At 44.9% G+C, this 15,486-nt stretch overlaps 1 protein-coding gene across 2 annotated transcripts; it reads left to right on the top strand.

Annotated features, from left to right (window-relative positions):
• The first annotated feature begins 11,139 nt into the window (after positions 1 to 11,139).
• Positions 11,140 to 15,253, top strand: LOC136548654 (UDP-glucuronate 4-epimerase 3-like). 2 transcript variants are annotated; one of them, XR_010781807.1, is made up of 3 exons: positions 11,140 to 12,744; positions 14,687 to 14,782; positions 14,919 to 15,252. XR_010781807.1 is itself a non-coding variant. In XM_066540101.1 (2 exons), exon 1 carries the CDS (start codon positions 11,267 to 11,269, stop codon positions 12,707 to 12,709), a length of 1,443 nt encoding a protein of 480 aa, XP_066396198.1. In that variant the 5' UTR covers positions 11,140 to 11,266; the 3' UTR covers positions 12,710 to 12,744; positions 14,687 to 15,253. The 2 variants fall into 2 exon arrangements, 1 of the variants encoding a protein (XP_066396198.1); XM_066540101.1 differs by having other exon boundaries at positions 14,687 to 15,253.
• Positions 15,254 to 15,486: the final 233 nt, after the last annotated feature.

Raw genomic sequence — 15,486 nt, 5'->3', positions numbered from 1 at the left:
TTCCATTATTACGACGGCCACGATTAGGGTATGGTGCCTGCTGGTTCTGCGCCAACTCCCTTAACAGCCTGGCATTCTCTGCCGTTGCGTTGATGAGTGCAGCTATGGCATCTACCATAGTCGAGGGCATTGGTGGAGGATTTGGGCACTCATCATCATCATGCGAGCCACTAGCACCAGTTCGGGTGATAGGACGAGGCATCTGTTAGAGAAACACATTTACTTACATTATTCTTTATTGAAAGCTTTTAAAAGGTTGCATGCTACAAAGGGTTCTTATTTAAATTACATGTCTTGTATCCCACAAGACAACCCTGGTCTCTAGGAAAGCAGTAAAGGAAACTACTACTACTCCAAGTTTTCAGTCTTCGGCATTCGTGCCCGTATCAGACTGAAACCTCATCTTCATCTGAGAAGTACACTAACTCCTCAGGGTCCTCCTCCTCTTCTTCATTCTCGACTTCTCCTGGAGCTACAATCATTTCTTCATCGGTAACTTCACCATCCCCATGAGGAGGATGAAGTTGAGCATACAGCATATGGACATTTTCATGAAGGATGGCATTGTCCATCTCCTAGGTCCTCTACGTAGAACTCCAACTCATTGACGCGTTCATTGGCCGCATCTTCTCGTGTCCAGGCTTCATTCCGCAGCTCCATGGTCATGGTGATACCCCTTTGCATTTCCGCCAGCTCTTCTTGGTCTTTGGCATGAGCTCGACGAAGAGTGTTGAGCTCCTTGTTAAGGTTCTCGACTGTTGGCGGGGTTGCTTGAAGATCCTTCCTCTTCTGGGTTCTTGGAACTTCCTTCACCAAGCTCGTGATTTCTTGGTGCCAATTGGTGACGAGGGACTCCATGAGGTCCAGTGGACTTGCGTGCGGTTTTCTTGGTCTTTGCCATAGCCTGAAGAATTTAGGGTAGGACTATAAGAATAGCTTGAGGATAATGGAGGTTAGCAAGAATGGGATTGACATTACTTACCCAACCACTATTAAGGGGAATTATTATGCAAAGTGCTCAAGCATGATGCATGAATCGATCTTACGAATCTAAGTACAAAAGATTGATATAATCATAAGCACTAGATTTTCATAATACATAGGACAAACCTAATCATATTATCCGCCACAAACTTTCAAATAAGACAGGATTGAGGCTAGATCATAGGTAAGAAGAAAGAAATTGAACGTTCAAAATATCATGTTTACTTTCATTGATCCAAATCATTTTGAAGGTTTTCCAAAGTAACCTACAATGATCTTAGATGGGAACTGCTCTGATACCAGCTGTGGCAGAACCTCCTAAGGAATCGGGCCCACATGCACCTACCGTTGTCTTAACAGACCTCGGATAGCGTACACGAGTTCCCAACAACTCAACAGGTCTGTCGGGTGTCCTCAGGAAACCCGAATCATCCACGTTTCTCTTTTCAAACAGGATCCCAATCATAGTCATTGCAGATTACAACAGTTTATTCAAATATATACCAGAGTAAAAGATAGCGGAAGTCTTAAGATAACATTATTACAAACCAGTTGTTTTCAAAGTTACAATACCATAAGTGTCATACAACCATAGTAGCGGGATAATATTACATTAACTTTATTTATCAAACAAACTAGTGCCTTGTCCAAAGGCCATTCATCACTCCTCATCGTCATTGACTTCAAACACAGACATGCAGCAGGGACCAAAACAAGCCTGCGCATGCGACTCACCTGCAACAAGGGTTAACAAACCCTGAGTACAAAAGTACTCAACAAGACTAACCCGACGTAACGGGGTGTAAGACTTTAGAAATGCAGGGGTTTGGGACAAGGTAAGGATGTAGCAAGATTCAAAAGTTCTTTGCCAAAAGCTTACTATTCTTCATTCTATTTTCGAGTTTTACCACTAAGTACCTTTTGTTCATTATTTCAAACTAAATGTACATTTCTCATATTCCATTCCTTCTCATTCCATTCTTATTCTCATATTTTAGTAATTCACCAGTACTACATTGCTTCTGTAATGAATCGAGTCTCCATATCCGCGGAGCACCGGCAATTCGAATTGATTCAAGTCCCAGCTGGGGATTCCTTATCACACGACATATGTAGAACTTAATCTTGCATATATCAACCTTGCTATCGGATCTTCCTATACTAGGCCGTCTCCACGCCACCCGAGAGCACAGCACACCTCAAATCCGGCCACATTCCAGCCACGAGGGTACACGCTACTCCCGCCATCTCTCCACTCCCAGTGCGCGGGCATTCGTCTTAGTATCGGATTAGCCGAAGTAGGCTTACCGGAGTATGTGACCAGTACTACAAAGTGTCTCGTTCAGAAGATCCACAATGAGTGGCCTTTAAGCGACATAGTCGGCAACATTACCCAACATTCAAGATAAGTCACCCGACAAGTCTCTAATTCATTCTACATTCTTTCTTTCTTTGGCCAGTATGCCATCTTTGATTGCATCGAAACTTTTACTTTGAAAGCCTACCATAAAGCATACTAAGCATACTACGCTTTTATAAATGAAAACATCTTCAAGGATAGTAAACAATTATCAAGGTAGGTAATGCATCAAGTAGGTAACATTTGAATTAAACAACTTAATGCAATAAATAACATAGGTGATAAACTTTTCAAAGTAAACAAGGTAAAGGCTTAATGCATAAACCGGGGCTTGCCTTCGTTGACGATCTCAAATTCCGGTTCAGTACCACAATTATCGAATCCCGTGACAACCGGGGATTCTTCCAGAACTTGCTCAACTAGAATCGTTTCGTTCTCGGGTTCTACACGAAATGATAACATATGCTTTAACATGATGATAATGTAAACATGATGCTTTCACGGCACATGAAATGTAAAAACAACACCCGCAAACGATTTTATTTCGCGGTACAGTTGCAAGCCAACAAAATCAACCTGTAACCCTATCATTAAGAATCACACATGTGACTTGACATAATGGATCTTAGAACCCTACTAGTCACAAACATGACCAAACAAGATCCAACACTAATCAACACTTAGGGTTTCGACGAGTTAACGTATTAATGACTTTTGTTATCACATGAAATGTCATTAAGATTTACTAATTATAGATTAGATATTAGTTCAAATACTAATTAAGATACTAAGGATCATTATAATTTAATGACCCAAGGTCAACAAACAATTCTAAAGTTAAACAATCTTAATTGATTAAACATTGATTAAATGAATAATTAATTAAATAAGTAAGTCTACATTAGTCATAAAATAAACTTTGTCCAATTAAGCTCAAATTTTTATGTAAGCTTCCTCATGATAAATTAGTGTACCAAAATAAATTTCATAATTTTTGGAGTTATATAGTGACCTACAAAAATCATGGAAATTAGCATTTTTCAATTAAAGGACCAAATATTTGAACATTAAAACTATATTCAAATTCTATGTTTCAAATTTTTAAATCATACTAGAACATGCACAGAAGCTACCCACAAATTTTCAGAATTTTTGGATGTGTAAATAAATTCCTACAAAATTGCCAAATTGCTGCACTATTCAAAATCAGAAAACAAAAATCAGTACTGTTCTTCTTCCTCAGCTTCACTGACAGCCTGGGCCCGCTGTCAGCGACACAACGAAGCCGCACGGTGGCGCGGCCAGTTCCGGCCAGCAAAACGCGCCGGTGGTGACTCTCCGACGATACGGATTGCTCCTACATGATCTACACAAAGCCGCGCATATTTCTCGAGCCTCAGAACAGAAAAGGGTACACTGGATGGAACTCGACGCCGACCATGGCGGCTCGGACCCGACGGTGATCGTTGTAACTAGGGCTACGGTGCAGTAGAGTCAAAGGAAGAGTGAGCAACATGCTCAGGAGCTCACCGGGATTACGATGATGGGCTTGGTGCAGTCGGAGATAGTCTGGAGTAGCCTGGCCACAGTGAGGCAGTCGCGGCGGAGCTTCGGCCGGCTCCGAAGAAGATGCCTTCGCGCGGTGGTGCCGATCGGCTAGAAGCGAGGCGAGCAGGTCAGGAATGAGCGGCAGGGCAAGGCGGAGCTGCCGGCCAACGCAATTGGCTTGAGGTGGTCCGACGAGGATGAATTGGGCGATCGCAGCAAGGTCACCGGCGGCGAACAGTCGACGGGAAAACTTCGATTGACTGACGATGTACTCCTATTTATAGCAAGCTTGAGGGCGTACGGTGATGACAGCACACGGGCGAACTCGCCACGGAGGTTTGGGCGTGTCACTGCGCGTGAAAGCGGTGAAAACCGATCGGCGGTGAACTCCGTGTGGCGCCGGCGGCAAGCAGTGAGGTGGAGGTGAAATTTTGAAATAATTACAGAACTGCCACTGCATTCATATCTCAAATTACTCAGAAATTTTCTAAAGAAGTTGAAAATCTCCAAAAATGAAAGTTGCTCAACTTTTCAAGTACTACAACTTTGGTTTAAGAAACTTTTTCAAATTCTGCCCCCATTTTGAATTTCACATTTGGGGTACATTTAAAGATTTGAATCATTCCAAAATTACTCCAAATTTTGTATGTAAACTTGAAAAACTTTGAATACCAAAGTTGATCCATATAAATTAATTTCCAATTTTGCTTTTTGCCTCAACCCCAAATTCCTCATGGATTTTGAATTAGTAAAAAGGGGCAAAAAGGACTTTTATAATTTGAATATGAATTCAAATTTGATTTGTCTTCCTTTCACTTAGATTTTGATTTTTGACCAGTAACATGGCCCATTAGGGTTATTTGAGTCAAATGACACATGGCCTCACATGAACACATGAAATTTGACCCTTGTGGTCATGATCTGTATTTAGGGTTTTTGAAACACATCACATGAAATAACAACATTATGAAATAAACCTTATTTAGTGAATGCATTCAAAACTTTATACTATATGAATGCTTTGCAATGCACATGATGACATGTCAAATTTTAGTATTAGGTCAAAACACCAGAGGTGTTACAACCTCCTCAGGATTCTCAACACATGTTTGTTCAAGATGTTCTGTTGGCGCCACGGGGGAATCAACAGGTTTTTGACTAGATGTGCTAGGTTCATTTCCTCTCATAGGAAATTCATTCTCAAAGAATGTAGCATCTCTGGACTCAATCACTGCACTAACACGCATGTTAGGTACTCCAGAGCTTACAACTAGGAATCTATAGCCGACGCTGTGTAAAGCGTAACCGAGGAACACACAATCTATAGTTTTTGGTCTAAGTTTGCGCTTTTTGACGATTGGCACATTCACCTTGGCCAAGCATCCCCAAGTGTGTAGGTATGAGAGAGTCAACCTTTTCTTTTTCCATTCCTCGAATGGTGTTACTTCTTTATTCTTTGTAGGAACTCTATTCAGGACATGACATGCCGTCAATATAGCCTCACCCCACCATTCGTTGGAAAGTCCTGCAGTGTCTAACATGGCGTTAACCAAATCAGTTAGAGTGCGATTCTTTCGTTCGGCAATCCCATTGGATTGGGGGGAGTATGGAGGCGTCCTCTCTTGAATAATTCCATGTTCCTTGCAGAATGAATCAAACTCATGTGAAAAGTATTCTCTCCCACGATCAGACCTCAACCGTTTGATTTTTCTTTCCAATTGGTTCTCTACTTCAGCTTTATAGATTTTAAAATAATGCATTGCTTCATCCTTTGTTTTTAGCAAGTACACATAGCAAAATCTAGTGCTATCATCAATAAGAGTCATGAAATATTTCTTTCCTCCTTTGGTCAATACACCATTCATCTCGCACAGATCAGAATGAATGAGATCAAGCGGTGCCAAATTTCTCGCCTCTTTCACAGCCTTGTGAGGCTTGCGAGGTTGCTTCGCTTGAACACAAGCATGGCACTTAGACCCTTTGACCAGATCGATTTTAGGGATTAATTTTAAACTAGCTAAGCGCGTCATACAACCAACATTGATGTGACAGAGTCGGGAATGCCAAACATTAGACTCATCATCATTTCTCACATGGTTCACAATTTTATCACAAGAATCCATCAAAGAGAAGCGGAACAAGCCTCCGCTTTCATAGCCTTTTCCAACAAAGGTTCCATACTTGGATACAACACATTTATTGGACTCAAATACAAGTCTAAAGCCATCTCTACACAATAGAGATCCACTAACGAGATTCTTCTTGATGGAGGGGACATGCTGCACGTTCTTTAGCTGCACGATCTTTCCCGAAGTAAACTTCAGATTGATCGTACCAACACCAAGTACAGCAGCATGCGTACCGTTTCCCATCAGCAAGGAGCAACCTCTTTGTTCCTGATAAGAAGAAAACAAAGAAACATCAGAACAAATATGAATGTTAGCACCCGTGTCAACCCACCACTCAGGCGAGAGACAAACTGAAAAAACTGTAGGTAGATGATTACCGTACCCAGATCCTCTAGATTCGCTAACAACCATGTTTGCGGACTTCTTCTGCTTGTCCTTGCGATCAGGGCACTCTTTTGCCCAATGGTCAGATGCACCGCAGACAAAGCAAATGCCCTTTTCTTTTTCCTTGCCCTTCTTCTTAAAAGTTGCAGCTTTAGGCTTGACTGCAGGCTTGTTTTTCTTCTTCCTCTGTGCGGCATGAAAGTTCTTCTTTTGCACCAGATTGGCGCTAGAACCTTCCTCATGCGCTTTCTTGCCATGAGTGTCCTTTGCCCTAGCATTCTCCTCCACACCAAGAGTAGCAATGAGATCAGTCACACTGAACACTTGCCTCCTGTGCTTTAGAGTAGTGGCAAAGTTCGACCAAGTAGGTGGCAGCTTAGCGATGATACCGCCGGCCACAAACTTGTCAGGCAACTCACACTCATTGTTCTGGAGTTCCTTTGCCATCATCTGTATCTCATGAGCCTGCTCTACTACAGATCGGTCATCGACCATCTTGTAGTCATAGAACTTCTCCATGATGTACAGCTCAGTGCTAGCATCGGCAACACCGAACTTGGCCTCAAGTGCATCCCACATGTCCTTGCCAGTGTCCATATCCATGTACACTTGCACCATGCTTTCAGCTAATATGCTGATGAGAGCCCCCTTAAACAAGTTATCTGCCTCATTGAACTTAATCTCCTCCTCGTGAGAGAAAGGAGGTTCAATGCGCTTTCCCTTGATCACGTGCTCACAACGCATACTAGTGAACCACAGCTTGGAACGGACACGCCACACTTTATAGTTGGATACATCATCTTTCAATGGTGGTGGTTTTAGTGACGCAGCAAAACTAGCAGTCAAAACTATCAAGTTTTTGGATTGTTGAACATTTGGTCAATGTACGACTTATATTAATCCATAAAAACGACTTAGTATTTAACAGTGCAACAATCAAGTACGCTAAAAACGCTAACAGAATAGCATATGAACAATAGCGCACAGTGGGATTAGATTTATACCCTAGGGTGGGACTGCCGGTACCCGCGGACAGTGAGCCACCATCTTCTCTGTCGTTGGTGTTGGTGCGGCCACCAGTCCTCCTCGTGTCCACCATGTTGCAGAGGAGGTCGTGTCGGGAGACTCCTACAGGTGCGGTGTCGGAGCAGTGGCACGGGAGGAAGAGTCGGGTCTCACCCTGCCGGACAGGCCCATGGCCCACGGGCCACGGCGCGTCGCGGCTCGGCGGCGGCGGCGCGCGCGTGTGGCCTCCCGGTTCTCCCTCTCAACTTGTCTATGTGAGAGTCCTAAGACTCACTATTTAAGTTGAGAACCTTTTTATTGAATTTCCCATACGGTACTAATCACTTTTCCACTTAACAATAATTATGGGCCTTTAAAGTTTATTTGATTAATTAGAATAAATAATGAGCCTAGCCCGAATTAATCTAACACTGGCATCACATCACGGTGGTCGGGGCCAGCCGTGAGCCGTCTCCGAAACTTCAAGCACCACAATCAATTTTCGCTCTTCCTTATTTTCCTTGAGAAATTACCAGGCAGTTGCGTTACAAGGAGAATAACATCACGGCGACTTTGATCCAGTACATTGTCAAGGATCAAGGAGATAATAACTCGTATAAGTGAAGTCAGTAGCAAGCTTCGAGATCGTTCGACCGTCACAGGAAAAAGAAAAAGAAAATATGAACAGCTGACTTGACTAACAAGGTGGCCTGGATCCATCCGGTGTTTAATCAGAGAAGTTCCGGTGTGGAAGCGTTCAACCCTGCACCGGCACCTGCACTGCACCCCGGTCCGTTGGACCGAAGACGCTGAACTGAACCGATTCCGTTATTATTACAGTAATTGATTAAACTTTGCAAGGAAATACGCGTAAATCTTCAGTGGTGTACTACTAGGCTCACGCTGTCCGAGAGCAGATCAGCAGCGTTCGTGCCACTGTTGCTTACTCGTAGCTGTCATCGAGAGCAGATCAGCAGCGTTCGTGCCACTGTTGCTTACTCGTAGGACGACTTGGAAGTCACTCAACGCACATGGCCACATGTGATGCGAGCGCGCATGCTCACACCCAGTTGTTAGCCCGTAGCAGCTCAGTTGTGTCCAGTAGTACGCATTGTTGAGAAAAATTAACCACCCATGTAACAATTGGAAAAATTAACGACCCCTTGTTGCGTCCAGTAGAATGCCATAACCCTCCTGCTAGTGCGAGACCCTGCTGTTAACGCCAGAACAGTTACGCGACTGATATGATACGGATGAATGGTGACTAGTACTGACTATAGGCCATTGACATGCGCAAGGAAGTGCAACAATAATGTGGCATAATGGGAAACACCGATAGGCGAGGGAGGAAGCGTACCGTACCGACAGTCCAAGACCCGATCCTTGACCCGTGATGCAAATGCAAATGCTTGGCGAGAGAGAGGACCGGCGCCGCGCGCGACCCCACCGACCACTCGCGACGATGGCTTGTATAAAACGAAATCTGACCAAACGACCGAAAGATTTTGAGCCCCAGCCGAAGCGCCCCCAACAACCGAGAACGAAGCGAAATCCCGAAGGCACCTGGTCGAAGCTCACTTGATGATTTTCAAAAGGCGCAAAGGAAGAACAAAGAGAAAATTTCGCTGCAACAGCATCTGCTTTTGTGATTTTGGAAGCACTTTTATACAAAGTTTAAAGCTACATTAAACTTTTGTATATATTTTAAATTCAGGCGATAGGGTTTTGGACACGTCTGTGCCATATATGCAATCTCCCCCCATGGACATTGTGGTATCCTCGTCAAGGTCACTCCTGTATGAAAATAGATAGAATTGAGGGGGGAAATATTATATGTACGGCCAGCATCCGTGGCAATTCGTGGTGCTCCTCATCATATCATATAATGAAAAAGAATCTAAATCTAAAAGGGGAAGGTAAAATAGAGACGAGAAAACTGCACGGGATTTCTCCCCAAATGTAGCCCCTCTGCCCGAATTTTTTACTTTTTAGCCCTTTTTTCAAAAGTTTCTCACAAATAGGCCCCTGGCGGAAAGAATTCAGAAAATGGACCTTAGCTCGGTGCCAGCGTCCCTGGCGCCGAGCCCCTGGGCTAGGGCAAACTTACATGAAAGAAAGCTCGGCGCCAGTCACTCTGGTGTCGAGCTCGGCACCGTAGATGCTGGCGCCGAGCTCGGCGCCGTTGACGCTGACGCCGAGCATGCCAAAATGGATATATAAAATTTTGGCTAACACCCTAGTTTTACCGTGAGATGGATATATAAAATTTTGGCTAAGTCCCTAAATTTACCATGAGATGGACATGCTGAAATTTGCTAAGTCTGAATTTTTGCTATGACTTAGAGACTAGAATTACCATGGATATGTAATTTGAATTTTATTGTGACTTAGATATGTTACAATCTGTCTAAATCTGTGATTTACCATGAGATGGACATATGTATATTTACCACGAGATGGTCTGATTTTTTACCGTGGCTAAGTCCAAACTTGACGAGACTTGTTTTGTTGTCATATCCTCAGAGAGTACTCAAACTCGTAGTAAGGTATTAAATTGAGTTGCTATACAAATTTGGAAGATAAAATATCGCAAACATGTCAATTCACTGCTACAACATAGCACTGTATTCAAACTTGTGGTCACTATTTGGCCATGTTAAAAACTGATTTAGGTTTAGGTCCAAAAATAAAGTTTGTTGTACTCAACTCAAACTACAACTTCTATTAAAGGTCAAACTTTATATTAAAAAAAACTATAGTTTTACTATGATCAAAACTGCATCATGAAAAAAGGTGTTAACTATTGATCCAACACTTAGAAACAATTTTAGGCTCGTTCATCAACATGAACCCTAGATCATTTTTTATCCTATGTATTTCTATGTTGTTTTAAGTGCTCAAATATCAAGTCAGTGTAAAACTCTAGAGTTAGCCACATTTCTCAATATCCAAATCATGGTAAAATTTTAAATTTGTCAATATCCAAGTCATGGTAAAACTCTAGAGTTAGCCATTTTTGCATATGTCTGTCCCACAAATTTCAGCATGTCCATCTCATGGTAAATTTAAAGACAGCCAAAATTTTATATATCCGTCTCACGGTAAAACTAGGGTGTTAGGTTAAATTCAGTGGTCGGCGCCATGACCTATGGCGCCAAGACGTTACCTTGGCTTGCCGCAACAGACTAGGCAGCGGGCATACACTACCTCCAGTAGCATCGTCTCTACCGCTCTGAATGGTTTCCCGGCACCCGCAACAGGCTAGGTTAAAATGTTTTCAAAAGGGACCAAAATACAAAAATTTCACTTCTGCTCGCGCATCAATCGATCCATCGACAGACTGGTCTGGTATTCAGCCCTACCCGTCTAGGACGGCACACGGACGGCAAGGCTTGGCCCTGCCCGCCCGGCTGCATGTCACTGATCCAGCGGATTCTTCTTTCCTTCCTCCCCCTCTGGCGTAATGTGGCCCTCTGACCTCTGCTGTAAAATCACGCACGTCGTACTTTACTATTCACGCACGACGTAATGCATGCTCGGCGCCAGCGTCAACGGCGCCGAACTCGGCGCCAGACTGGCGCCGAGCTTCCTTCCATGTAAGTTTGCCCCAGCCCAGGGGCTCGGCGTTAGGGACATCGGTGGCGCCGAGCTAGGGTTCATTTTCTGAATTCTTTCCGCCAGGGGTCTATTTGTGAGAAACTAAAAAAAAGGTTAAAAAGTAAAAAATTCGGCCCCTCCGCGAACGAAATCCCCCGAAACAGGCCCGTCGAAAGCAAATCGAAACCATCCCCACTCCAAGCTCCAGCCCCGAGCCGAGATCCACGGACCAGCCGCATTGCCGCGGATCGACGAGGGGATGGCGCCGCAGCTGACCGGCGCGCCCGGCTCGGCGGCCGCGGCGGGCGGCGCGGCGGCCGTCAAGCCGCAGTTCCACCACTACCACCACCACCGCCTGCCCCCGCGCCACCACCACCCCTCGCCGACCTCGCTCCTCTCCAAGCTCGCCTTCTGGTCCGTCTGCTCCCTCTCGCTCCTCCTCGCCTTCCTCCTCCTCTCCCCCGCGGCGCCCGCCCCGCGGGCCGCGCCCGAGTCCCCGCGCCGCTCCCTCCACGCGTCTCCCTCGTCCACCGCCTCCTGGGGCGGCGCCGCCTGGGAGAAGAAGGTGCGGGCGTCGGCGCGCGTCAGGCGCTCCCGGGGTCACTCCGTCCTCGTCACGGGCGCCGCGGGTTTCGTCGGCTGCCACGCCGCCGCCGCGCTTCGCCGCCGAGGGGACGGCGTGCTCGGCCTCGACAACTTCAACGACTACTACGACACGGCCCTCAAGCGCGGCCGCGCCGTGCTCCTCGCCCGCTCCGGGGTCTACGTCGTCGACGGCGACATCGCCGACGCCGAACTCCTTGCCAAGCTGTTCGACGTCGTGCCCTTCACACACGTCCTCCACCTCGCCGCGCAAGCCGGCGTGCGGCACGCGCTCGTGGACCCCATGTCTTATGTGCGCGCCAACGTTGCCGGTCTCGTGGCGCTGCTCGAGGCGGCGCGCGCGGCCAACCCTCAGCCCGCCATCGTCTGGGCGTCGTCGTCTTCAGTGTACGGGCTCAACTCCCATGTGCCTTTCTCCGAGCATGACAGGACGGACCGACCAGCCTCTCTCTATGCAGCCACCAAAAAGGCCGGTGAGGAGATCGCTCATGTCTACAACCACATCTATGGTCTGTCACTCACCGCCCTCAGATTCTTCACTGTCTATGGGCCATGGGGGCGTCCGGACATGGCCTACTTCTTCTTCACCAAGGACATCCTTGCTGGTCGGCCAATCACGGTCTATGAGAGTGCCGGTGGAGGTTCACACCAGACTACAATTTCCCGGGATTTCACCTACATTGATGACATTGTGAAGGGGTGTGTAGCGGCATTGGATACAGCTGGTCGGAGCACAGGCAGTGGAGGCAAGAAGCGAGGCACGGCACCGTTCAGGACATACAATTTGGGCAACACTTCACCTGTGCCTGTTACACAGCTAGTGGATTTGCTGGAGAAACTGCTCAAAGTGAAGGCTGTGAGGAAGGTTGTTAAGATGCCAAGGAATGGAGATGTGCCATACACGCATGCTAATGTAAGCCTTGCGCAGCGGGAGCTCGGTTACCGGCCATCCACAGATCTGCAAACAGGGCTCAAGAAGTTTGTGCGGTGGTATCTTGAGTACTACCATCCTGAGCTGGCTGAGAAGCAGAAGCTGCGTACCAGTAGCAATGGCAAGGGTTCACGTGGTCGGAATGGCAGTTCAAGTAGCGCAAGATGACTGTCTATTCAGTGTCTTCGTGGCCTCTCCTGACGGTGTGTATCAGAATTCTACCTCCATTCCTTAATTCATCAGATTGAGAGGCTCATTTTGCTCAGCAAATTGTGAAAGTGGAACAGAAGTTAAGAAACACTCACTAGGTAGCCATCATAATTCAAAAGCCTGATGCTTCTCTTTGCTACCTCGTAGCTAAGCATTTAATTCCTAGTTCCATTAGTTGGTTCTTAGGATGACACTGTTCCAAAGATTTTTCATGTCATGGGTTTTGGGGGATGGCACTCTGTTGCGTAGACTACCATAGATTCTTTTAGTGACTTTTTGTACCACGGAAGAGAACTAAGTATATCATGACTTGCTTTTGTTCAATTGAAGTTGAAGTGGCGATGATCAGCAATTTGTCTATGCTTCTTGTTTTGCTGACGTGCATACTCTTTATCTATAGATATGTGTGCTACATATGCTCACTTGCTCAGTAGCTGCATTGCAAACTTATTTTCGCCATAAGAATCTTATGGTCTTATGTGTTCATTTTGGGACTTGGGTATAGAATGTCATGAAGTTTGTTTTCAGGTCATACAATGATAAACCATTTGGTTATTAAGGTCTTTTTCAATGCATTATTTTTCTTGTTAGTCACAGTTATCATTGCTAGAGTTATTATTTAAGATTTGTGACAGTGTTAGAAATTCTCTTATTTATAGTTAGTACTTCATTGGTGTGAATGGTATCACACGAAATTTTGAGGCAATCAAATGATATATGGATTAGTTTAAGTACTACAATTATCTTTCAATACCTGTCTGATTACATACATGATGCCAAATGAAACAATGCTTATTGTTGATTGTTGAGGCACTCGTAGTTGTTCACGTGTTTTGTCAAGATACTCTATTGACCCCTTTATTGGTATTATATGTGGCATTTTTTTGATTAAATGTTCACTCATGATGAAGCTTGTTGATGATTCTGCAATTTCATGATTGTGGTTGCACTATAACTGTAGTTTTTTCCCCGATCTACATGATTGTTGGCTTCAGTCTTTATGATTTTCCTAAAAGCTGGTTTTTGTGAATTGTGATTGTACTGATGCTTCTAAGTAAAGGAAAAATCCATTATGGGACTCATTGGTTGCCTGCATTAGCATGTATCTAGGCTTCTGCAGCGCACTTTGCCTGTGTTTGGTTGTTCGTGGAAATTTTATCCAGGCTTAAACAATGTTCAAATCATAGCTAGTACATTGAATTAGGCGATGTAGATTTACACAAGCTGATGGACACACAAAAAAAAAAAATTCTCCCCTCTTTTTTACCTTTATTTTTGAAAGGCACCACTTTCTACCTTTTCTAGAAACATAAGGTCTCTACTAAAACATGGATGTGACTGCATATAACACAATGTTAGCAACCAAACACAATTTTACCAAATGTTTGTGTAGGATAACTAAACGCTAAGATATCGTATACGATTATTCTGACTTAGATTGTGCTGCGTAAGGTCTAATTCAAGCAAAAAGTCAATGTAAGCAATGAATTACACCCTATGTTAAGTATTCCTCTCGCGTGCATGTTAGGTTAATCGGGGTTCTCACAGTATTAATGGATCTCGAACAGCTTTCCTAGTGTGCCGAATGCTGCATCATTTGGCCTTCCTGGAAACAAATCAAACGGCATTTCTAGCAACTAAGAATTAGCAAGAGTGAAACCTAACAGACCGATGCATAAAGTTGTGCTATCTATTAGTAAAAATCATTAAGACAGGTTAGCAACCAATGTGCGGATCCAAAATTAGCATGTGTGCGAACATTGTCAGTTCGTCACCAATGCAAAGTTCCACCGTGACTAGTTGACCAAGAGAATAGAGACTGCTTACTAATACTCCTTTTGCTTGTGCATCCTTCCTTCTGTTTCCGTCCATCCATGTGCGTTCGTCCTCGTATCATGGATTGTGATTGACATGCATGTGCTCTGTTATTGCCAGCCACGAGTTCTATGCCCCCCAGTCATCTACCACTTCGTTCAAATGGCCTCGCTCCGCTCTGGAATTCAAATTTGCTGCTATGATTACCATCCTGATGTAAGGAAGCAAGCGGCACACCACCTTCAGTTCCGAGTTCCAGTGCCTATTGCCCATGCCCGTCTCCCTGTTTCTGTACATGGTGGACACGTGACAGGTGTTTGATATTACAATGCTACTCGGTTGTTTACTTTAGATGCATGGCGGATGGCTCCATCAGGTCACCAAAGAGACAGCTGGTGATCGAGGGACGGAGAGAGACGACGTCGGGTGTCGGCACTCCGGAACAATTGGACGATGTGCTGCCAAGGACTTTGTTTTGTACTCGAGAGCTCGCATGCTTCATGCCGTGTTGCCAAGGGAACTCCGCGCTTCAAGCCTTGGAAATAATCCAGTTGCTGAAAAACATGGCAAATCTCTTCCGTGCCAGCCTTAGGCGTCTCCAATAAGAACTCAAATAGCTCGTATAAATTGTATTTTATTCTGTAAATAGGAGAGAGAACGCTGAAAACACCCTCGCTAGCGAGATGGGAAGCGACTAGCTCGCACGGTATTCCAAAAACATGCTGTCTCTGACACCCTGGTTCCTTTTCTGGGCTGCCATGCAGCTTACGAGCTCGTTTGGTTGGCTTCCGAATCCTGCCCAGCCAAAATTACGGCATGTCAAAATTTCTAGTTATTAATTAGTTTATTGTTAAAGAATTGACACACTAATATTTATAGCTAAAGTTTTAGTAAGGCTCTAGAAAGTTCTTAAACTGTAT

Source organism: Miscanthus floridulus, chromosome 1 (genome assembly GCF_019320115.1).
Source record: "Miscanthus floridulus cultivar M001 chromosome 1, ASM1932011v1, whole genome shotgun sequence".
NCBI lineage: Eukaryota > Viridiplantae > Streptophyta > Magnoliopsida > Poales > Poaceae > Miscanthus > Miscanthus floridulus.
Note: the sequence above shows the minus strand (reverse complement) of the source record. Positions and strands in the feature narration are given on the sequence as shown.